The 24,546-nt window shown below is 43.7% G+C and overlaps 1 protein-coding gene across 1 annotated transcript in view; it reads left to right on the top strand.

Moving 5' to 3' along the window:
• Stk39 (serine/threonine kinase 39) overlaps nucleotides 1–24,546 on the top strand; it is a 256,775-nt gene that overhangs the window by 135,963 nt on the left and 96,266 nt on the right. Inside the window, exons 11-13 of the mRNA XM_005346510.2 lie at nucleotides 17,876–17,998; nucleotides 18,088–18,117; nucleotides 23,637–23,699. Of these exons, the coding sequence (XP_005346567.1) occupies nucleotides 17,876–17,998; nucleotides 18,088–18,117; nucleotides 23,637–23,699 (216 nt within the window). The remainder of the gene's footprint in view (nucleotides 1–17,875; nucleotides 17,999–18,087; nucleotides 18,118–23,636; nucleotides 23,700–24,546) is intronic.

The following is a 24,546-nucleotide window of genomic DNA, read 5'->3' as shown; positions in this document are numbered from 1 at the left end:
TGGGACAGTCACAGCTGGAAGGATCTGAAGCTACTGGCCTCTGTGGTGCTCTCGGATGAAGACAGGCCCTGTAGTCACGCTGCCTGGGAGGATGTTTTCCGGAGGGTACCTAGTCTGCTGACGCCTTTGTCCCCGAGTCTGTCACTTCTCCAGTTCGCAGATGGCTTGAGAAAAATGAGCATTGGCTCTTTCCTCAAAGTCGTGATAGGAATAAAAGAGGACAATGTAAGGGAGAGAAAAACAAAACAAATTCAGAAAGAAATGCTATTTTATAACCACTAAATAAAAAGAGACAGTCGCCAGTGTTGACAGGGTGTGGAGAAATCGCAGTAAGCCTCATCTAGAGTGCTGATGGGGAAATAAAATTGTATGACTGTTTGGAAAACTCTCTGACGTTTCTTCAACAGGTTAGCAAACATCCCAGACATCCTACTGCTAGGTTAGCTCATTGAAGAGAAACGAGAAGTGTGGCTCCCTAAAACGTTGTGTATGAATGATCGTAGCAGCACCACTCATCACAGATCAAAGTGGCAACAACTCAACTGTCATCAACTCAGGGATGGAGAAAGCTCCATACATTGTTTGGTTCGGCTTATATGCAGTGTCTGGAGTGAGCAAACTCAAGCAGAGGAGCGTTTGGATGGTATAGGGAATATCTGCTGATAGGCACACAGGTTTCTTTTGAGAGCAATTCCAAATGTTCCATTATTGATGGATGTCTTCATTTAACAACAGTTGTTGGTTTACACACTTGAAATTGTGTGATGCTAATGTAAAAGTAGACACATGCAGGGCAGAGTGCTTAGAACTGTGCAGTGTCCACTGAGCAAACACTCTAAATACACAGAGACAAGCCGAGGAACTGACCTATGACCCTAAGGCTGTCTTTACTAAGCTAGAGACCAACTTCCTAAAGTGTGAATGAGCCAAGAAGAAATGGAGGAAGGGGGTGTGTAGGACATAGATAGGGAGACAGAAGTTATCAGCAACCACAAACCCATATTGTTAATTTAAGTCATATAAAACTCAGTGCCTGATAAGGAAGGCATTATAATCAAGTCATCCTGTTATATTAGCAAAAACTATGATGAGCTGGAAACTTTATAAAAAATTAGAGTTCAGTACTGAGTGTTTTAGAGTGTCCTTCACTCTAGGAACATCTGTCTTTGGTGTGCAGAAATCACCACCAAATAATAAGGGTTTTACAAGCTAATAAGCTGGATGACTCTTGAAGTTGACGACACTCCTTGTGTCTGATTTGGTGACTTCACTCTGCGGATGATCACGTATGCTCTGCTGTCTAATTCCCTGTGTTCCTCTGACCATTGCTGTGGACTCCCTCACCCCAGCACTCAGCTGGCCATCTCAGCAACAGCCATTTTATGTTATCTCATGCTTCTGCCGGTATAACTGAGCCCAAACAGGCTCATCGACCTAAGGTTTCTGCACGGTGGGGCTCCCTGAGGCTAGCCCACTCAAACACCTGAGGGGTCATTCTTGAAAAGAGTGCAATGATCACTTTTTAAATGCTAGGAGGAGGATAAAGGAAAGGAGCAAGTAGAGAGAGAATGCTGTACAGGGACAGCGGTGAGCTGATGAAGGCAAACAGTGGGTGGAGATGTTAAAAGCAGATGATTATGGACCCTTCGCAGCCCCTCCTTTCCTTGCAGCAGACACTTACTTTGATTATTAGTAAAGTATGCACAATAGATCTAAAATGTCAAAGATGTTTGGGTGCCTATAATATGTAGTATCCTAATTAAATATATTGGGCAAAATATTATAGTGTTGTAATTGAGTGATGTGTCTGTATTGTTTTATGGGGTAAGTTCAGATGTGTGGGTTATAATTAACAAAATCTAGAATATTGACTAGTAAGATTGCATATTACAGATCATATCCACAAAGCCCACTTGCACAATTCTTATAGGTACTAAAACATTCTGTAAATGCAAACCACATAGTCCTGAACAAATATTTAATTCTGTTCTTCCCTTTAGTTCCTTCATAGACTGACTCAGTCAGCTGTTCTCAAAAAGGATTCTGTGCTGTACTGGTATTAATTCAAATATTTGATGTCTACTACTGTGGAATCAGTTACCTGAATCTGGGCTCGAACATCTAGAGTTTGCCAGTGTTTCATGTGCCAGGCACTCAGGGAGGATGTCCCAGAAGGTTTATCTTTAACCCATACATTAAATTATCAATACTTTAAATCTCATTATGGTGTAAGTGGAATGCTGCATCTTTGTTCCTGTATGGAGAAATTGGAGAAAATTCTGGCCTGATGTCGTCATATTCACAAAGTCGATCTCCAGTATCCACAAATAATCATATCAGGCTGCCCATTTCTAAGGATATAGTTAAGTTTGCATCTCACAGTGATTCATTCCCTGAGAGGTTTTGAAGATGAGGACTCAGATTTTGTTTTATCCAGAATAGAAGGCAGTATAAGTCAACATTTTTAGAGTGTAAGCTGAGCTTTACAACTGAACTAAAAACTTCAGACATTAAATCTTATTCACTTGTAGAACAACTGGATGTGGTAGGAATTGTCTCTCAGAGATAAATGGTGTAAAACAATGACAGCTAATTCCACTTGGAGCCTTAGGTCAGATCTGTCTGGAAAAGTCTCTTGTGCTAGTGACCATTATTCTCAGCTGTCACCTTAGAGAAGGATTCTGATTTCATCCTTGTTTTACTGCCTAAGGTTTCTATAATATGAATCAACTTTGTGTTAAAAACATTGAACAGCATCATTTAATACAGCAGCTCTTAACCTTTAGGTTGCGACCCCCTTTGGGGGTTGAACGACCCTTTCACAGAGATCATCTAAGACCTCTGGAAAACACAGGTACTTACAATACAATAGCAAAATTATAGATATGAAGTAACAATGAGAATAATTTTGTGGTTGGGGGTGTCACCACAACACAAGGAACTTTATTAAAAGGTGGCAGCATTAGGAAGGTTGAGAACTGTTGATTTAATACATTCAATATGCATAAATAAAAGTAACTTGTACTTGATTTGAAATATAAAATATATGAACCTGAATACTTTGCCTCATGTTTAGTTATGAAGGAGATAATGTGATTGATATTTAAAAATACAAAAACTGCCTCATTCGCTTTTCTTAGGAAAGTAACTCCTGTGCTTTAAGACCTTTCGTCCTTTATCCCAAGAAGTTGATTTTCATGTTTTGTTTTGAACATAATTAACACATCCTTATCCTTACTCTACCAGTGAATTCGTAGATGATTAACGGCTTCTGAAATATTGCCAGCATAGATTTGAACCTGCCTGCAGGATGAGGGTTGTACCCAAAGATTAGCCGAAGGCAATGTGATCTAAGTTCAGATGGAATGGTGGTTGGTGTGTCAGGAAGCGGGAGGGGCTGCAGAGCATGGTCCATGCAGACTTCATGGAGGTTGTGGGGCTTCTGTTGTCCTGTGGGAGATAGATAAAGTCTTCCTCCTCCAGAAGACAAGCATATGTGTCTCGGGTGGATAGACCTGGGAAGGGGATGCAGTAGTCACGCTGTTGTGTGTCTGAAGCAGTGTGAGTATAGATAGATAACTGCAGGGTGGCAGGGTGGTTAGGAAATGGAGCAGTGTCCAGAGGAGGAGGATGGAGAATGTAGGGTCTTCCTGTTTCTTGCAAACTCAGTACACTGTGATGGGAATTTAAGCAAGTTCAGTAGCTGGGACCACTGTGCCTCAAACATCACAGATGTGTAGGCCACGCCCAGACTCTCACCTCGAGAGGGTCCTCTGTTTCCTACGTGACTAGGTCCCGTCTTGCTTTTCATCTTTTTCTATAGCTTTTCTGTGAAACTTTTATTGGGATTGTGCAGACCAAATATAAAATAATGATTTCCACATGTTTTTAGTTTACTATTGATTGGCAAGTACCGTAAAAAGAGTAGATCCTTAGGAAAGCAGTGGGCCTACCGGGAAGATAGATTTACTTTATGCTGAGTCTTCCTTTTACTACACATAACTGTGGATCCCGGGACTTTTTCCTCCTCTGCTGTGTTTTATTTTTATTAATCCCATGAAAATATAGAACTCTAATTTCTTATGTTCTTTTCAAATCAGTAGCTGATCAGATCCTGTCTTTGTTAGGAAGATTCGTGAATTAGAATCTATGGCTCCCTAGAGCCTTTTATAAGGAAATCTGTATTATTTATTCTGCTGCTCTAGGAGTCTCTTTTTAGTAAGAAATAAATTAAGATAAATAGTATTGGATTGAAGCGCAGTTGAATGTTGCCCCAGAAATGGAAGTCTGAAAGATTTTTATAGTGAGACTTGCATCCTTCTTTTGTTTATTTTTGAGAATTAATTTTCCAGGCAATGCAAGAGACAGGAATCTGAGCCTTGTGGAAGAAGTATGTTGAGTTAGCAATAGAGAAACAATGAAGACCTTTTTGTTAAAAACACGGCACCTAGGGCAGGCAGGTCTTGCTTGAGTGGATATAGTGTCGCACTTTTTAGGAGAGGTCTTAAGATACGTTACAGATTAAAGGTATAGGCTGTTTGCCCATGTTGGCACACACTGGTTTAAGTAAATAAACTGAAGGGAAAAAATACATTTCTACACAGCGGGGAAAAAATTCTAACCTAGACCGATATGATATTCTGCTAGAGAGTTATTGACGATTTTCTCTGTGGAAAGGTGATAGGGTGATGCTCTAAGCCTCTCTAACAGAGGTGCCTGTTAACATATTCACACATAAGAGGCTGTGGTCCTTTGGGCCTGTGCTAAAAGAACTGAGGTGTTAGATGTGCATCGACAGATGAATGCATAAAGGAAAATGTGTATAGACACAATGGAGGTTTACTTAGCCACGAGGAAGAATCAAAGTGTGTTCATTTCCAGGAAAACAGGTGGAAATAAAGGCCCTGGTATTAGGACAAATAAGTCAGACTCGGAAAGGCAAAAATCCCTCCTTTCCCTCATGTGAAGTCTGTATCTCACACATCCATTCCATGAAAGCGGCAGGGGATGAGTAAGGTGGGGCGGGGAAGGGCAGGGCGGTGTGAAGACGTGACAGGTGCTTGTTGGAACAGCGAATGCACACTAGTAAAACAGTAGTGTGTCAGAAAGAGCTGAAGTTTACAGATAAAATCAGAGTGTCAGAATATTAGCAGGTGGAAATATGCGGCACTTTACCGTATTTTTGCCGTCTGTGCATTTCTGTGTGTGCTGTGTAAAGTTTATGTGGAAGCCAAGTGGATGTTGTGCCATTAAGCACAGGGTGTAGAAGGCCTGGTCCTATGGGGTCGGCATGCTTATAAGACACCCGCCACGTTGCCAACCTGGTGGGTATAGCATTTGTGTTCCTCTGATCCAGTCGTGAAGGGAGGTGCCCCCCCCCCACGACTGAGCAAATGCCGTGTTTAGGGGACAGTAATACTGTGTCATCCAGGAGCATGGGGCCTGCTCAGAGGCTTAAGCTGCGAGTTGGAAATGGAAACACAGAGATTCCTCATCCCCTGGCAGTCTTGTAACTTAGGTGGATGAATGCGGAACGAGAGCTTGGGTGGAATGACCAGCGTAGTGTCTGGAGGAGAGTAGAATTTAAATAGCAGGCGTGTTCTTGCAGGTAGACATCATGGTGCAGTCACTGCTTTTTCTCACCAGTTCTGGCTTGTGCTGGGAACACAACACTCCCGTCTGTGAATCTGTGGTCTGGCCCTCAGTGCTGGGCATCATTCTGAGTGGGTGTGTGCCTTCTAACTAACCCCACACCTGACATGTCTGCCCTCTGCAGACAACAGGCAGCTGAATGAGTTGGTTACGAAGGGAAGTGACCTCGCTGAAGCAATGTGGACTTGTTTGCCTCTTTGAATTCTCCTCAGTACGAGAGGATGCTACTGCATCCGCTCAGAAGCAGATGGGCCCATCTGTTTCCACCTTCGGCTCTGCTGTTGCTCGTATTTAGAGCTACGCCCTTCCTCCCAGGACCTTCAAGTGCTTAGAAGAGGGCCCGCAGTTATCGTGACGCCAATTGCTACTTTGCTCAAGCAGGTGGAATAAATTAGGCCTTTCCACCTCCCTGTCCTCTAGTCTCTGTTAGTGGTTCCCTGACACTGAGATGGTCTGTGATGGCAGGGGACTGTGGTTTGTAAGGACGATAGTGGGCCTTCGAGTCTCACTGTTCTGGAGGTTGGTTCAGAACTGTCTTGTGTCTTGCATTTTGCTAGGATTTTTTGTTGTTGTTGTTCCTTTGGCGACACTCTCCTGTGCCTGTGATACAGCAGTGGGGTGTGTGTTGCCCTTCACAGAGCTGGGCTTTGTCCCCGCAGCCTCTGTTGGTGATGTTGGGTCTGTGGATCTTGGCTATAAAGAGTGATGAGGGTTTGGGGAACCAATAAGTACTTGTCAGTTTTTTCAAGACAGGGTTTCTCTGTAGCTATGGAGCCTGTCCTGGAACTAGCTCTTGTAGACCAGGCTGGCCTTGAACTCACAGAGATCCGCCCACCTCTGCCTCCCTAGTGCTGGGATTAAAGGCATGCACCACCACTGCACAGCCCAATAGGGACTTTTTAAACTTGCTTGCTCCCTATATCCCTTTGGGAAATCTATGATGGTTTGTTACTGGGCTTGGGCATTCCTCTTTGGGGGAAAATGTTGGAAAAAGATGTAGGGAAGTTTGTTTATAAAACGCAGTTTGAGCTGATTTTTCTTTGAGCAGCAGACAAATACAGTTCCATCAGCAAATATATATTTAGATGCCACAAAATACAGGCAACTGCAGTCCCCCAGAGCCTGCTCCTTCCCAGATCCAAATTTTCTTAGATTCTAGAATATGTTCCCAGTTTCTTTGTAATTCTGTAGCAAGTGCAAGCTGAAACTAAAACCAAATCAAAGCAAACCAAACCCAGAATCTTATTTGGTAGAATAATTTGGAACCCCACAAATTCAGCCGATTGACAGGGAGAAATTGTAGGGCAGAACATTAATAAACACGAACTTGTGTCATTAAGTACATTTCTTTTTTCTCATAAACTTTATTATACAAAAGAACTAGAGATAAATAAAAACATTGGGAAAATCTTTTTCTTGCCAAATAAACTGCAGTTCCTATGTGTTAAAGTGTCTTGGTAATAGTTTCACTCAGTGGAGCGAGTCATTTGCCATGCCTGGGAATTTTCACTGTCGAAACCACGGAGTGGAAATCAGCTGATAAAGATGGTGGGGATCCTGAGTTGTCACGCTGTTAGCCACAGATGCCAGAGAAGCTAAGCCGATGCTCTCGTTCTGACTCCTGTTATGATGTCAGGCTGTTAGAAACCTCGCTCAAGTCATTCTAGTGCTTGCGAGTTGCATTGCGCTTCTCTCCCTGGAAAAGCCCTTCCTTTACTCTCTTTTACGTACACACTACTGCCCCAGCCATACAACTGTCAACCACATTCAGAGGGACTAGTTTGGTCCTATGCTTGTTCCTTCCTAGTCCAGCTGGAATTGGTGAGTGCCCATTGGCTCAGGTAGACTGTTTCAGGTTTCTTTTTAAGTTCTGCTTGGGGACGATACCATTTTCCCTTTACAGACAGCCAGAGGATGCCAGTGCTGAGCTTCTGGTGGTTAATGTGCCTTTGTTTGTAAATACGGGTAACGAGGCTGCAAGATAGAGCGAGTGGGTCAGTTGAGCTTCAGCCAGAGAAACAGAACCCATAGGAGACCCAGGAAGAGATTTGTCGCACAGCATGAACTGTGGGGCTGGAATCCACAGGGCTGGCTGTTGGAAAGGGCCAGCTGGCTCTCTGAAGCATGTGAGAAGCTGTTAGGAGGTAACTTCTTCAGAAGAGTCCTGGATCGGTTTGGAAGGCTTTGCACGGACTGGATCAGGCCCAGCCAGTGTCTCAAGGATACTTTCCCTTGTTTTGATTGTGGGTTTTAATCACATGGACTAAAGGCCTTCATAAGCTTTTGATTGAGTGACTGTGGACCATAGCAGAGCCAGGTTGACACAGAGTGGAGACTGACCACCACCTTGCTTCTCAGTTTTCTCTTAGAATGCTTCTCATTCCAGTCCTTAGTGATCCTGCCCTCTGGGAGCTCCAGCGTGCCAGCAGGCTCGTCTTCCTTGGTCCCCATCTCTCCTTCCACAGTTAAATTTCCTCGTAACTTGCTGCAGAACCCAGGCAGGTTCTACTCAGCTCCAGAGCCAAACGTTATTTTCTCCTTTTCCTTCCATTTTATGAGAAGGCTGTCTTCTTGATTTGTGTTGCTTGTCTTACTGGGGCGGAGTGTTCCCGTTGTTCTTTATTAGCTGAAGTTACGTGTATCAGCTTGGCACCCATTCCAGCTTAAGGCTTTAGTTCGCAAAGACAATGGTTGCAAAATTGGATGCTGCTTTCGTGGCTGGTAGTTGTTGTCATTGTTCTTTGTCACCCTTGCTTGGAGAAATGCCATACTGCAGGATTGATGGGATTAAAACAGAGTAAGAAGTCTAATTGCCTTTCTGTTTTGGGCTGCTTCTTCGAAAGAATTTCCTCCATTCTCTTTGAAGACACCACCCTTTCATGTTGGATTTCCAGTGTTACAGAAGTCTTTTGTCGCTCTCTGAAGAGCAACATTTATCAGTTTTTTCCCCCCACAAAAGAAAATGCTGGAGGATTATGAGGCACCTCTGCACGGCGTCCTTCAGTGTTTGGGACTACTCACTATTAACTTCACAGTGTCCTCTGGTTTTGCCAACCTTTTCTAATCACCTGTAGGAGACCCTGATGTCCTCATCTCTGCCGCCCTTTACGCTCCAGAGAAAGGGCTGCTAAGTTTTCTCGGGGCAATATGCGCAGTGGTTTAAGAGGTGTTAATAGGAATCACTGAGGATAAGGGCTAAGGTTTAGCAGTAGCTGCTTATCTCTGACTAATAGCAGTAAGTTTTTTTTTTCTTCTCAAGATTTTAACGTGCAGTAACATAGTCAGATGGAAATAATTCGCAAGTGTGAATTAAAATGGGATTTCATGGGCCCAGCATGTCTACAGCTGGAAAATGCTACCTGAGAGCAAAGTGTGGTCACATCTGCTGTCGGCATAGTGAGGGTTATCAACTACACTTACTGATCTGCAAAGAGTCACGGTGTTCAGAAAGGACAATGAAATCGACCGAGTTCCTTCATCAATCCTTACCTTGATTGTTCATTTCTTTGTGGCACGTCACCATAAATTTGAGAGCCTTAGACAGCAACAATTCTTCTTGAAGGTCTCCTGTTTTCCCAGGGTCAGGAATTAGGGAAAGCCCTGGCTGGTTGCTGTCTGGCTTCAGACAGCTGCAGCTACATGGGGCCTCACCTGGACTGTTTGGTAGCCCGGAGGCCACAGAGCACACAGGATTCTTGTGTGACACCTGGGAAACTTGACAACAAGTATTGCAGTGACCACGGTGAAGTTGTATGGATGAAGTTATAGGTTACATATCCGCGACAGTGTCACCTTTCTTGACTGACCTGGGAGCCCTGCTGCTCAGGCCTGCTTTGCTCCGTCAGCTCGGCATGGTGCACTACTCAGATTTAGGCAAAGGTACTGAGCTCCAGTTAAATTACCCAGGGTTCTCTTGAACCCACTTCACAGCCCAAATTGGCCTTAACTTAGCCATCTTTCCGAAACCCTCTTGAATAGCTGAGATTGTACTTCCAGTTTTGGACTCCATCTTTGATAGTGGAGTGACGTGAGTCTAACAGAACGTATAGGACTGCAGAAAGAAGTCATTATGGGTTTCGTTGGGTGTAAAACAACCTGCCCTCCATGTCTCTTCTGACCATGACAGCTTACCTCTCTCTGGGATATATAAAATACAGTCTTGTATTTGTAAGACCCATACCCTCCAAAAGCCTTACCTTAACATAATAATATCAGGCTCAACTGCAAATAAAAGCTTCATCTTCAAAACTTGGTCTGAGTACAGAGGAGGCTCTTTGGAATGAGTTCCATAACTCTAGCTCCTTGGGTTCTGTTGTGAAGGCCTCTAAGCTTAAGAGACGCGCATTTGCTCCCCGTGTACTACAGATACCCCGTGGCAGCAGGCATCCTATGAGATAGTTAGTCCAAAAGTGGCAATGAAGAAGCACACAGATATTTGGCATCTTCGGAATTTCCCAGGTTCCTGATGTCATAGCCTCTTCTACCATTTTATGGGGTATTCAGATGCTCAGTTGTATTAACGTCCTTTGTATATAGAAAAGATTCAGTGTTTTGGAGCCCAGTAGCTTCTTAGTAACTTTCCGTTGGCTGGTTTGGATACCTGAAGGGCTCTATTACATGCTTGCGTACTGAAGCCTCTTTGCATGTTGGGTATCTGAAGCTCCTCTTTCGCTCTGTATTCTTTATTTTAGTCCAACCTGATAATATTTTGTAATACAAACACCAAGAAAACATAAACAAAAACAAGCACACCAAAGCTGTGGGTTTCTGTGAATTGTATTGACTCCATTTCCTCAGAGAAAGTACCTATTTTGCTTTGTTATCAGTCTCCTTGTGCCAAATAGTGGGACAGTGCCTTTATGGGTCATGAGAACCCTATTATGTGTGTAGTGGTTTTACATGACAAGATCTCTGGAAGGCCCGAGGCCTCTTGGAAGGTGTCTGTGAGGCACCACCTTGGATCTCTCTGAAGTCTTGACAGAGTTCCAGCCTGGGCTTGATCTTCCGCTGAAGTCACTTCTTGGTGTAAGAATCATTTGTTGCCTGAACGAGTTGGAAATGAGAACTCAGATCCAATAGTTTTTTTCTGAGCTGGTCTCTCTCTGCTCACACTTTGCCATCCGTAGCGAGCAGAAGCCAGGTGTGACTCTGGGTGTCTGCCCGGAAGTCCCTTTAGCCGAGCACTTAGTTCCTTCTGCCCATTTCAGTTCCCCCCTTTGGAGAGCATCATCACCTCATGTGGGCTTCTGTTCCTCAAGCTCTCAGTAGCATCTTCTTTCTAAGGGTTCATTTAAACAACAACAACAACTTCCCTAAAACAACGGTAAGCACTTTGCTAACTTGAACTGTTGCTCTGTGTTGGAATTTGGAGAGGGCTTGCCATGACCTGGGCATCCCTTGGCAGTTGCCAGCTGTGATGGAAAGTTCTGAGCTGTTATTGGTTGTTTTATTCTTTGCTCTCTGGATGCCCGCTACCCAGCCCAAATAACACACAGAGTCTTCGTGTTACTTATGAATGCCCGGCCTTTCCTTGGATTGTTTCTCGCCAGTTTTTTTTTTTAAACTTAAATTCTCATCTACCCTTTGCCTCTGGGCATTTGCCTTTCTCTATTCCTGTGTATCTTTTCTTTACTTCTTTCTCGGTGGCTGGCTATGTTGATAGTTGGGTGGCTGGCCGGTGGTGTCCTCTCCCCTTTTCTTGTTTCTCAAGGCTCTCTTTCCAGACTTATCCTCTTACTTATTCTCTCTGCCAGCCAGCCAGGTTTATCCTGTCTCCTGCCTCGCATTTGGCTGTTCAGCTCCTTATTAGACCAATCAGGTGTTTTAGGCAGGCAAAGTAACACAGCTTCACAGAGTTTAATAAATGCAGCATAAAAGAATGCAACGCATCTTTGCATCATTGAACAAATGTTCTGCAGCATAAATGAATGTAACATATCTTAAAACTCAGTGTTCCTGCTGTTTTTAAGTTACTCAATTTTGGGTGATTGTTAGGTACCTGTAGTGCCTGAGTAGGTAATGTACTGATTACTTCCTACTGATGTAATCATTAAGCCCCTCATATATCTTCCCTGCCCCCACTAAAATATTTCCTTTTTTTGTTCATTGTTTGTGAACTCCAAATTATCTGCTGGGCTGTATAACAGGGGCTATGAACTCATAAACTAAATTTGTCCTGCTAATATAATGAATTTTTAATTGCTCTTAAGATACATTCTTAAGTAGAATTATATCACTTCCTCCTTTACCCTTTCTCCCCCTAGTCTCTCTATCCGACCCCTTCCATCTCCTCCTCCACACTGAAATTCACACCCCCTTATTCTTTGATTATTAATGTTACATTTTATGGATGGATATATATGTGTATATATATATATATATATACACACAAAAATGTATAAATGCAGCCTGCTGCATCTGTTTTTACTGTTTGTGTGTATATGGTTTCGAGGCTGATCACTTTGTACTGGATAATCAAGAAGGGGGTCATGCCCAGAGGAATTAGTGCTCCCTCTTCTTGAAGTCATTATTTGGCTACAGTTCTCTGTAGTTCTTTATCTAGGGGTGGGTCCCCACAAAAACCTTCCCCTTCTGTGTAAGCATGTCTGTGGATAGAGCCAATGTTCTGGTCTGGCTTGTGCAGCCATTTCTCAGAAAGACTGTTTCACAGTAGACTGCAGTATTCTGGCTCTGATGATCTCCGACTCCCCCAGTGTGATGTTCCCTGAGCCGCGGGTGCAGCAACTGTGGTGTTGATGCGTCCTTTGGGGCTGGGCTCCCCAGGTTCCACCGAGCACTGCACTGTGTCCAGTTGTGGGTCTCTGTGATGGTCTCCATTTGCCGTACAGAGATGCTTCTTTGATGAGGGGAGACAGCTAGTGACAGCTGCACTAACCTCGGGGCAGAGTGATGAGATTTAGAATGTAGTAAGGAAGAGTGCTGGTCTGTGGAGTGGGAAATGGAACCTTGGGCGAGCTCTCAAGCTGGGTAGGATGGGAAAGGTCATATATAGAAGAAGTAGGACAAATACCAGCAAGGCTGTTTGATAAAACCCGAAGGAATCAGGTTACTCTATATTTACCCAAAATTACACATGGTACAAATAAGTATATGTGTACATGTGAATATCTTAAGGAAATTTTACCACTTGAGATGACCGTGCTTTCCACCTGACCCGTAGATGAACGAAAACAGTATGAGGCATGAGAAATTTCCTTTGTATGGCTGGTCAGGGTAGTACAAGTGACTCCCAAAACAGTCTTGACTGTTGCCTTTTCCCTGTGCACACCACACACTTCCTGACCCTTACTGTGAGACTGTCATCTCATGTGGCCTGGTCTTCCAGGATTTATATCGTGATTATATCATTCATCATTCATGAAAACAATTAGCTCAACTCCTCTTCTTTGGACTGTGACTTAATGAAAGATACTGGCCCTTACTCCTCCTATTTGACCTAGAACTTGATAGAAAGATAGTTAGTAAAACTGGGTTGACTGCAGAAATTTTAAAAAGTTGATTTGTAATCAAGCCAAGGCAATTTTTACCTCCTGATGCAGTATACAGTTTGATTGGTGATCCATCAGAAACAAAGAGCAGAATAATGTAAACATGTAGGCAGAATTACAAATGGGAGGACCAAAAATCTTGGATTAAACATCATTGGAGAACATGGGAAGACAGGTGCATGTCACGTATGTGTAAAGTAGCAGAGTCAAGAAAGTATACGGTCCGTCCACACCCGGACTGTGGAGGGATATAGTGGAGAATGAATCTGAAAATATAATCTCAGGTCAGAATATGTAGAGACTTGAATGCTAAAATGTCAGAACTCATCCTGTCAGTCAGGTTGAGAAAGTAAATGTATGCTCCTTGGCACATATGAAGACTTCAGCGAGTAAGAAATCAGAGGCCTGGCGCAGAGTTAGTATTGCATTAAGTGGGGAAGGCAGCATCAGAGTTGAAGGGGACAGTGGCAGTGCATTGGTAGTTGAGGAGGTAGAAGTTACACAAGGCAATATTTGATAGACTTGACTGTGGGGGAAGATTAATTATATTAATAATACCATCTTTCGGGTCTTGGGTATTTAATTGAGAGGCAGGGATTGTGTTGGAAGCTTAGGTGGTCATGCCCTTTGACCCCTCTGATGGGCATGATTAGTGTTGCAGTGAGGGAAAATCTAGGGGTTAGCACGGGACAGTGAGGAAGTGTCAGAAGGAGGCTGGGAGTAGAGGGCGTTACTAAGATGTTCATATTCAGCCGTGACCTTGGAAGTCAACACTCAGACATGCTACATGCTCTAAAGCTCTTCTTCAGCATGAGAGGGGAAGCTGTGGGAAAGGCTGTAGACTCACAGTTATCCTCTTCTGTGACAATGTTTGTGGTAAAAACAGACACCAGAGGATAAATGGTGGAGTGCAAACACCTGAGCATAGGACTGAGAGAGTTCGAGGTAAAAAAAAAAAAAAAATGGGTGCATTCGTGCCTGCAAGGTGGCTGCTAGTTGGATGTACAGGCTGACCCAGTGTGTCTTCTCAGAGATGTGCTAAGTAGATGGACCATCCCCAGAACAGGGGAGTGTGAGCCATGAGGAAGTGCAAACATTGAGAGTCAGCTTCAGGTCCTGTGTGATGGCAGACAGGAGAGGGCAGAGCTGGAGGGCCCAGGAGCCCAGACAGTATGCGCAGGACAGACATGCTGGGAGACACTGTTCAAACAGGGCTGATTCCAGGGTTTGAGCTTACAGCTAGGACCATACCAAGTCTCATTTTGTTTGTTAGTTCTTGGTAACTTAGAAGGATTTTTGTTTGCTTGGCAGTGCCTCAAATATGTTAAAAACAGCAATTCATTAGAAACGGCTTTAATTCTTCTTGTTAGTAGAATGATTAAAAATAGAAGCGGGCCTTGTGTTGCTTTCTGCTGTTGTGGGGAGCTTGGGTGGACTGAGGTGGCTAGTCCTCTATGGCCCTGGTGCAGGGCAGAGTCAGGCACAGGGTATGTCTGCAGGTCTGGAGACTTCTGTGGCAGTGCAGGGTGTTGAAGGTGGTTGGTAAGTGGCTGGGCGTGTGGACTGGACACACCTTCTTCTGCACACCCATTCCTGTGATCAAATGCCTTGCATAAGAGGTCCCCGTTGGCTCCCTTATAGATTCCTGTGCTTCCTGATCTGGAATCAGGTAGGCTGTGCGAACTCATACATGTAGAGGCTGCTGCCCAGATGCCGCAGGAACCGTTAGCCACTTGTCCTGCCATGCTGCCCTCTTCTTCCCAAGGCTGCTGTGCTCCAGATTTGCCATGAACACCTGCCAACTGACCACTAAAACTGATCAACAAGCACCACTACTCTTTTGCCTGTCTTTTTTTTTTTTTTTTGCCCCCACCCCAACCCCAGTGGGATATCGGAGCTTTGGTTCCTCTCTGTAATGGATTGTGGTCAATGTAAGGGAGATGGAAATAAAAAGCCTCCCTGCCCCCCACACCTGTGTCTTTACTTTCCAAAGGCTTTCCATGCTCTTAGCTCAGAAGGGCACTTGTAAAACTATGTGAGACTTAGGTACCTTGACTCTGTGAGGGAAAAGTTGTCCCTTTGTCCTTAATAAACTCCCTCCAAGGATGCAACTGTACAGTTGATTTTTGTTCTCTTTATTGGATGTCACTGTCCCATAAACACAACCTGAAACCTGGCTTTCAAATTTTTCTGCAGTTTTATTCCTAGGAGTGAGCTGGGGACCACGGTGTAGACAAAGTTGGGTTTTTATTCTTGCTGCTGTTAAATCTGCAATTTGCCCTTACAAGATTTGAAATGCCCCTTGTCCTGATGAAGTTAATGCGTATGCTTATGAGTTTGCTCTAAAGTTTGTTGAAGGCCCATCCTGTCCTGTCTTTCAGTGTCTGGGGCAATAATCTGAGGCATTTTGTTTCATATTCTCCCTTTCAACAAATAAGACTTAGGCAGAAGCAGCCGGGGCTCTGCAATAAAGCAGGATGGAGGCGGTGGGCGTCTCAACCTTTGCAGTAAGATTCTGCTTGCAGAACGGAAAGTGACCCATCTCATCAAGGCAGCCGCAGGGGAATAAGGCATGGTCTGTGTTTCAGAGCATAAATCCGTGCAGTTTCCAGGAAGAAAGAGGTTCCTTTTGTGTGATTTATCAATGAATTCTAAATTTATCAGTGATCCCTGGTTTCTACAGTTTTTCATAAAGGCGGAGTTTTATTTTGTTTTTTGTTTTTTTGTTGTTCATGATTTCATTTGTTTTTCTCATGTCTTAGTTGGAAATCTGTTTTGTAGTAATTGTTACAGCTCTAAATTTTTTTCTTTTAAATGTAGTCATTAGCAAATGCCCCTCATCGTGATTAGTGTTGCCAAGAAAATTAATTGTATTGTCCACATCAGTGGGGAATTATCTCCTCTTCCCTTCCCTGTTTCTTGGTAGTTTGGAATCCAGCAATCTGCTGTAAAAATCCTTAAGTGCATTTCAGCATTTATTTCTCCAGCACTTTGCCAGCATCTGTAAGAACCATTAAAATCACTACATAATAGGTTTTTTTTAAATATAACAATTCAAATCCAAGTGTGGGAAACATCTATGCTGACCATGGAGGTGGCGCACTGAGTATCTCAAAGGTGATAAAAATGACTACATCTTTTAAAAGTTAACTGCAATTATGAGTAACTTTTTAGTTCCTTTGTATTTCCTCTGTTAGAGCTCAAATCCTTCAGAACAGACAGTCAGAGTTACTTTCACAGATTAGATCTGGTAATCTCAAATCCAGGTCATCTCTGGAATATATGTCACTTATGTCTTCATGTTTATGTGAGGCATAATTCGTTACAGCTTTCTGTGGTTCCTTTTGGGTTTAACGGCTTGTCTGTGATATGGATAAATAGTTTCTGTTGCAGAAAAATAGTCTTTGTTATATCATAGGTGTGTACATGTGTGTATGTGTACATGTATGTGTGGAAGCTAGGAAATGGGTACCATTTCTTAAATGATGCCCACCTTTTTTTTTTTTAAAGGCAGGATCTCTTTCTGGCCTTGAACAACCCAAATAGGTTAGGCTGGCTTGACAGTAAGCTCTGGGGATTGAATTTAGGTCTTTGTAATAACTAGGCAAGAGCTCGTCCCATTTAGCTGTCTCCCCAACCCCATATCACAGCCTTTCAAAGTCTTCATGGGGCATTTTCTAGACAGCTTCTTTCTGATTTTGGTGACGTCGGGAGAATGGATGTCTGAGGCTTTCTTCCTCCCTGTGACTTTTGTCCTGACAGGTGTTTGTTCTTGGGTGGCTTTCTGGGCCTTCATCTCTTCTTATGTAAAACGAAGGGGTTGGACACATGGTCTCTGAGGTCCGTTTCCACTTGAAGCTCCTCTGAATGTGCAGATCGCCTGCTGCTGTGTTCCCGCCGCGTTCATCTGTTACACCGCTTTGCTAAATTACATCTCGAATTACTGTAGTCAGCAGCTCTTTCTTCATTGTCCTTTCATTTTGAAAGCTTTTCCTGACCAACCATAGTGCATTTGGAAAGCAGGTCCTACGAACTGTATCATACCCTGACACCCCATACCCCCAATGGCAATAAGGGAGGAAGCCTGGTTAAGACCTAAGCAATGGCAAGGCTGAGGATGAAGATGCTGTGTTTCACCAGTTTCAGTGTGAAAAGCAGTGTGTGAGGGTTGGTCTGAGGCTGTTTCATTTTGCTCAGGTAGGTCGAACAGAACCGTGGGAACACAAGGATAATGTCATGATCTGGAAAAGAGCAAGGTGGCAATATATGGGGGTGTGCTCCGTGATTATAGGTTTTAGATTGCTCATCCTCTGGCGCAGTGTGGCTCACCAGGCACCCAGATATCTCTGCCTTCAGTCAGCAGTGAGGAGGTGCTTGGGTGCCATTTCCTTAGGCAGTTTTGAAACTTGGCTCGTGATTATGTGTGTGTGGTAACTAATAAAGTTTCCAAGTATTAGTGAAAACTGTAGTCCATATTTAATGGTTCATGCGTATGGTATTCTTCAGAATGTTTCCTTCTGTCTGTGATACTAATGTGTTTCAAGAATGTTGAGTGTGGGAGTCTGCAGGACGAATGGTCTTTTGTTACCTTCCAGTTATCCGTGGATTGATAACCGCTCAGGTTAATTTTCTGCGTCTCAGGCATGCTGTATAACCCAGGTAGCAGCACCAGCCAGTGTTGTGTGCATTCAACCAGGTGGCTTGCTTTGTTCCAGGTAAGGCGAGTTCCTGGGTCAAGCGGTCACCTCCATAAAACTGAGGATGGAGATTGGGAGTGGAGTGACGACGAGATGGATGAGAAGAGCGAAGAAGGAAAGGCCGCTGCCTCCCAAGAGAAGGTAAATGGCCGCGGGCACCCCTGGGCAGTCTGTGCCTTGTGCTGCTGTCGTGTGTCATGTGTGTTAACGGACATGTCATTGTTTTGCAGTCACGAAGAGTGAAAGAAGAAAACCCAGAGGTGAGGAATGACGATTATGTATGTACGCATGCTCGGGGTGTATTTGTATATTTGCCTCTTCATTCCTTCATTCCCTGTTGTGGCATCCGGGTGTGATCCATTTGGATGACAGTTCTCAAAATCTCATGGAGTAGGAGAGAAAGGGAAGGCACATAGGTTTCATTGGTCCTGATTCTGTCCGATTCACCTTGAACATAATCACCTGTCCAGATGATGACAAATCCATCTACTCTTTCAGCCTCTGCTCTCCCCAGTAGTGTGGGGTGATCCTGGTGCTCATAAGATTGCCAAGAGGGTTACAAGAATCACATGGAGAGCACCCAGTGGAATCCTTGGCCCTCACAGGGAGAGACTTGTTTTTAGCTTGTAGTGTTATACTGTTAGAGAGTACTGAAAGCGTATAGGTAAAGTTTACTTTGTATTTTAACTCATGAATTAAAAAAGCAGACATTAAGTGATATAACCTCCAGGTTGAATGGCTCTTGACCTTTAAAATATCTGGATGACTTAGGTAAGCAAGAAACACTCTTAATGACTTCTCTGAGAACTGGTCATCTTTTTACTAAGATCATATTTTACTTCCTCCATTTGATTATCATAAGGCCAATGGTGACTATAGCATGCTAATACTCATAGAGCAAATTTGAGAATATTTAAATAGTCCCTGGTGCTAAACAGACTTAGTAAGTAGTTAATATGTACCTTGCTCAACCTCATTACAAAGCATGAAAACTTTGGCCTATAAATGATACCCATCCAAACTTCTGTTTTTAAGTAGCAGACATTTCCTTTTGGCTAAGTGGCATGCATCTTACATTGGGGTTGAAGCATAGTAGCAGTAGCTAGCTGTGCTTTTAGCAAACCTGTAGCAGAGCCACAAGCCACTGTCTCCCCTGGCCTTTCTGACCACTCTGACCCTTCATCTCACCATGGTGAAGGGCTCCTGGGATTTGTCAGCCCACCAGCGTTGGCTCTCCTTCAGACCCTGCCTTCTCTCCTGCCTGTTCTGGGAACTATGCTCTCGTCATGCTTCCAACACAAACATTACTCAAGGAAGTTTTTCTCCACCATAGGAACAGTGGTAGACCACCTTTAAAATGGGACGTACTGGGTAACACATTATATTGGGATTTTAGAATAATCTTAGCCTGGTATGATGAACTCTACCCTCTCTTGCCTACTTCCCCATTGTGACTAGAGAAAAGCACGAAGCTCAGGTTTTTTTCATTTGAATCTAAGACTATCTCTAATTTAAAACCTGAGTTCTGCTTCCGGATAGAACAGTTAAGAGGCTTCAAACACCGTATTGACTAAAAAAGTGTTGTAGTTCAGTCATTGTTGACTAGAAACCAGAGCAGTATTTTATTTATGTGGTTGTCCCCATTACGTTCTGGATACATGCACATGAATATCCAGGCACTTCAGAAAAAAACATAAAGCAGATATGCATAGGCTATCATCTTTCTTCAGTCAGAATGGGGAATAAAAGGTCACAAGACATTATGTAGTTGAAGTTGAGCAAAAACATCTTTGGTATTACCATGCTTAGGCAGAGTAAGATGTGACCTTTTATGAGAGCTTTGTTTGGGAGAGGTCACAGGACATCCTCAGCAGGCTAAGGTAGCACATTCCAGCTCGGTTGGAGAAGACCAAGAAGGCCTGCGTTGGTGCTCGTCAGTGGGGTGCTGAGGGACAGGTAGCTCTTGGGTCACAGTTGGAGGCCCGACTTTGGAAAGACTCCGATGTGAATTTTTAAGCTTTCAGAGTTAACACCATTAGCATGAAACTTAGAGCCCAGCACTTTGAAAAGTTGGCCCAGTTTTTAAAAAATAATGATCTTCTGGGAAACTTACCCACTAGTAATTAATAATTTGGAGCAAATGGATAATCGTCCTCTCTTATTTATCATCTTGTTCTTGGAGACAGAAGTCCGTGGAGACCAAAGTTCATTAACAACAATACTAATATTAGAACTAGAGAGAATTAATTGATCAAAAACTGAACCCATATCTCACATTGGCTTGGAACTGTGTTAGACACTGTGGGATTTATGCACAGAGAGAATATTCCGCTTTCTGTGGAGATTTCCAACTTTGGGAAGAAGTTGAGTCAAGGAAGGCCTGGGAAAGGACTGGCTTTTTAGGGAGTGTTTCCCAGCTCATAAATCTTATCTAAAATGCCCAGTTATTATACGTTGTTGATTTTTCTCTTGAGAAGTGGTTTGGAATTCCTTTCTGTCAGACTTTGAGGTAAGAACTGATCATGTGACCCTGTCACTTTTTGTTAGTCTCTGAAGTAAGGACTTGTCACATGACCCTGTCACTTTTTGTCAGACTCTGAAGTAAGGACTGGTCACGTGACCCTGTCACTTTTGCTTCACTCTTAATTTTCTATATGAAAAATGAAGTCAATTTTATCTTTAAATCTAGCTCTCTTTGGTTTCATTTACCTGAGGAAGACACTCACCAAGGCTCTCGTTTAAACAGATCCTGTTCAAAGCCACACATGGGTTAGCCGATAGGAAGAGATTTACTGCCAATCGGGGCAAGCAAAACCTTGGAAACCATGAAGTGATTCTCAGGCCCGGCCCTTAGGGTTGAATTTGGCACCCTTAGGGTGCCCACAGTTAGGTCTGGGCAACTCAGATTTTTCCAAAGCTTCTCCCATGATTCTGATTTGTGACTTGAATCTAGACTACTGGCTAGGAAAACCACAGATGTCCCTCTGAATCCCAATGCACAGAATGGCATCCAAGAGAAGGTTCTGGGTCCACGTTCCTGAAGCTTCTGCTTTGACATCTGCCTGTCTGGAATTAACAAATAAGTAAATAATAAGAGATGGAAAAATTTCCTCCATCAGCTGAAAACTTGTCTTTACCTTGAGCTACGCATACCCTATAGGAAGGACGTTGAAGGGTCTCTCCACGTGGTCTAGGATAACTGCGGAAGCCCTCTTTGCCAGCTCTGCGATCTTACTCTCATCAGAACATCTTTTCGGTGTGCATTTAGAACGAATTAATTTTGCCAGGTTTAAGTAGAAATTAAACACAATGCGAAGATTAAATGTATTCTATTGCTCGATGCTTTTTAAAACTGCCACTAGCTCTCAAAGCCGGTCAGATGAAAGGTGTTTCTCTGATGCTCTGCACCTCTTGGATGTGCTTGCTTTACAGCTCCGTGAAAAGGCAGAGAAAGGCCTGATATCTTCCTGAACATAGTATGCTGAACCCTGTCTATCACAGGGTACGCAGCCTCGGTGTCAAGCAGCTGTGGTTTGGTGTAGGTGACAGCCCTCCAGAGTACTTGTGGCCAAAGTCAGACCTGTGATCAGAAATCTCCCGTGCTTCCAAACACCCGCTTATTAGTTTAAAATAATTTTCCATTTGTAGAAATGCTGCAGAGATGCCAGACGCCTTGTGCAATTTTCCTCTGTGTTATTTTTCACATAATCGGGGTATATTTACCAGTACTCAAAAATGGATTCTGCTATGTTATTATCGGCTAAGCTTTAGAATTCCCTTGGATTTCACTAATTTGTCCACTGATGTCCTCTTTCTGCTCTGTGGGCACCCAGTCCAGCACAGCACATTGCATTTGATGCAGTGTTATTAAAAATAGAGAGACGGCAACAGCTCTGTCAGAAGGTGGGAAGCAGGCAATGCCTCTGAAGTGTTTACCTCTCTTTTACCAGGTCTGAGGTCCCTATCAGTGTCTATTTCCAGAGGAGTATCTGAAATTCATTTCTTATTTTCCTTCTTCCTTCCTGTCAAAATGCATGCCCACTCAAGTACTCTCTTGTAGCAAAAGTGTTTAGAAGGAAAGCAATCCAACAAATTTTCTGTATATTTTTTATATTGTTGAGGGTGACTGCCTCTTTTCCTGTCGGCTTTCTTGTTGGGTTTCAGTCTAAGGTGTCCGTGGCTGTGGTCTAATTTTATAGGGTGGGTCCACAGCGGTGACAGTAAGCCTGAACCCGATTGTTAGTTAATATATTTTGTATAGGGGACCGCTTTCTCACCCTGAGCTCCCCAGCATGTTTGGAGGAGTCCCATGTCCTGTGCCAATGGGAGTGGCTTCTTCATGACATGTGGGGTTATATCGACATGGGAAGTTGCAAGTTGTGTGGTCCCTTTGTCTAGTCCACCTGACTCACTACCTCTGTTTCCTAATGATGTTCCAGGAACAAGGTAGCAGGGAAGGATGTGCAGATTGTGGATCATCCTGCATGATTCTTCAAAGGGGTATTTGGTAGAGGGCCTGGTCCTCTGCTGGGTAGTGGCCATAGATTAGCATAGATTGTTACCCCCTTCTTTCCATTGCTGCTGCTGCTTCTGCTTCTTCTTCTGCTACTTCTGCTTCTCCTTCTCCTCCTCCACCCTCCCCTCCTTCTCCTCTTCTTCCTCTTTCTCCTCCTCCTTCCTTCCTTTTTTCTTCTTCCTCTTCTCCCCCTCCTTCTCCTTCTTCCTCTTCTTCTTTTTTTGACAGGTTTCTTCCTGATTCTGTTTCCAAAATGCTGGGATTAAAAGCATGTGCCACCACTATCTGACAGTTAATTTAAAAAAAAAAACAGTTTAAAATTAAATTAAAACAATTTTAAATTAAGTCATTTTTCACCAACATGTTGTTATGAAACTCTTCAAACATACAGCAACATTAAAACACTTCATGGTGACAGACCTAGCACCATGATTTGGCTGTTATAATAGTTGCTTTCCTACATGCATTTCCCACATATTTATCCAACTTCCTACCTTAAGTTTTCCATGCATTTTAATCAGAGGCATTAATTGCTGCTCTTTGTCCCGTCACTTCAGCATGGATGAAGTTATTTTTGAGTAAGTGCAGAGAGCAGGAATTCTGTACTCTGAGATTTTAGACCATGCCCACTGCAAAGATTTCTGGTGATTGTAGCGTTGTTAATAAGTTAGAAACGAGACCCCACTCATTGGTTTTCATCACCGATTCTCCTTGAGTGTGCTGAGTTCTGTTGCTGCTGTTGACTGTCTCTCACGTTTGTGCTCCAGGGTGGAGTTCACAAATGGAGAGCTTGAGATACCTTAGGACAGAATAGAAATCGTGGGTGAAAAGTTTCCCTGTTGGATTTCTCTTCGGGAAACGGCTTTGCTGTTGTTTTTCTCTACACTTACTAGTTTATACAACGGTGAAAATTATCCAGAGTAGTGATGAACAAGGCAAGTTTTTCTGACTCTTCATATCCTTTTGTTAAAGTCCCCTTAATATCAGGTGAAATGACACTACAATATCAAGTTGTTACTTTAAAGCTCGTTGTTTCTCACAAGCCCTGTGGGTCACCCCAGAATCTGTTAAAGACACAGATTTCCTCCCTTCTCCATGAGATTCTGAATGGTAGATCAAGTGGGGCCTGGGAGGGTAAGGGTGGCCAGCAGCATCCCTTGCCTGATGTTGCTGCTTAGGGTCCCTGATTAGCAGGACATAACCTCCTGATGACTGACATCTCCCTCTGGCTTCTTTTTGTCATAACGTCAGTTTTCTTAACAGATCTCGGTAAATGCTGGTGGCATCCCCGAGCAAATACAGTCCCTCTCCATGCACGACTCTCAGGTGGGTCCTTCTGCCAATCACTTGTGTTTGAGATGCTTTGTAGACAACTTCATAGAGAAATTCAGGAAATACTTGTTTTGTATGTATTCTTCTTTCATGCATTACATTCTAACCGTAGTTTCTCCTTTGTCCACTCTTTCCGCTCCCTCCACTCCAACCCCCTCTCTTTTCTAGATACCCTCCTCCTCCATTGCTCTTCAGAAAAGAGTAGGCCTCCCAGGGATAGCAACTGAACATGGCATAGCAGGTTACAGAAAGAGTAGACACAAACCCTTATATTGAGACTGGATGCAGAACAGGGTGGATCAGATGGGGGTGATGAATGGAAAGAGAGGACTGGAATTGGGGAGCATTTGGAGGGCAATGTGGAATTTCCTGGAATCTACGAGGGTGACCCTAGTGAGGACTCCTAGTAACGGGACACAGAGCCTGAAACCGCCATGTTCTGTAACCAGGCGAGGCTTCCAGAGTTGGGACTGGGGCATCAAGCCAGCCACAAAACCTTCTACTACATTTGTCCTTCCTGGAAGATGTGCTGGGGTAATGGTGGTGTAGAGTTTCTGGGAATGGCCAGCTAATGACTGGTCCAACGGCAGGCTCACACCACGAGAGGGAGCTCACATCTGACATTGCCTGGATCGCCAGGAACCAGAGGCTGGATAACTCAGAGACCTAAGATAGAATCAAACATGATTGGACCAAAATAAATAAATAAATAAAGCCGGGCGATGGTGGCGCATGCCTTTAATCCCAGCACTCGGGAGGCAGAGACAGGCGGATCTCTGTGAGTTCGAGACCAGCCTGGTCTACAGAGCTAGTTCCAGGACAGGCTCCAAAGCCACAGAGA

Source organism: Microtus ochrogaster, chromosome 4 (genome assembly GCF_000317375.1).
Source record: "Microtus ochrogaster isolate Prairie Vole_2 chromosome 4, MicOch1.0, whole genome shotgun sequence".
Taxonomy (NCBI): domain Eukaryota; kingdom Metazoa; phylum Chordata; class Mammalia; order Rodentia; family Cricetidae; genus Microtus; species Microtus ochrogaster.
The sequence above is the reverse complement of the archived record's forward strand: the minus strand, read 5'-3'. Positions and strand labels throughout refer to the sequence as shown.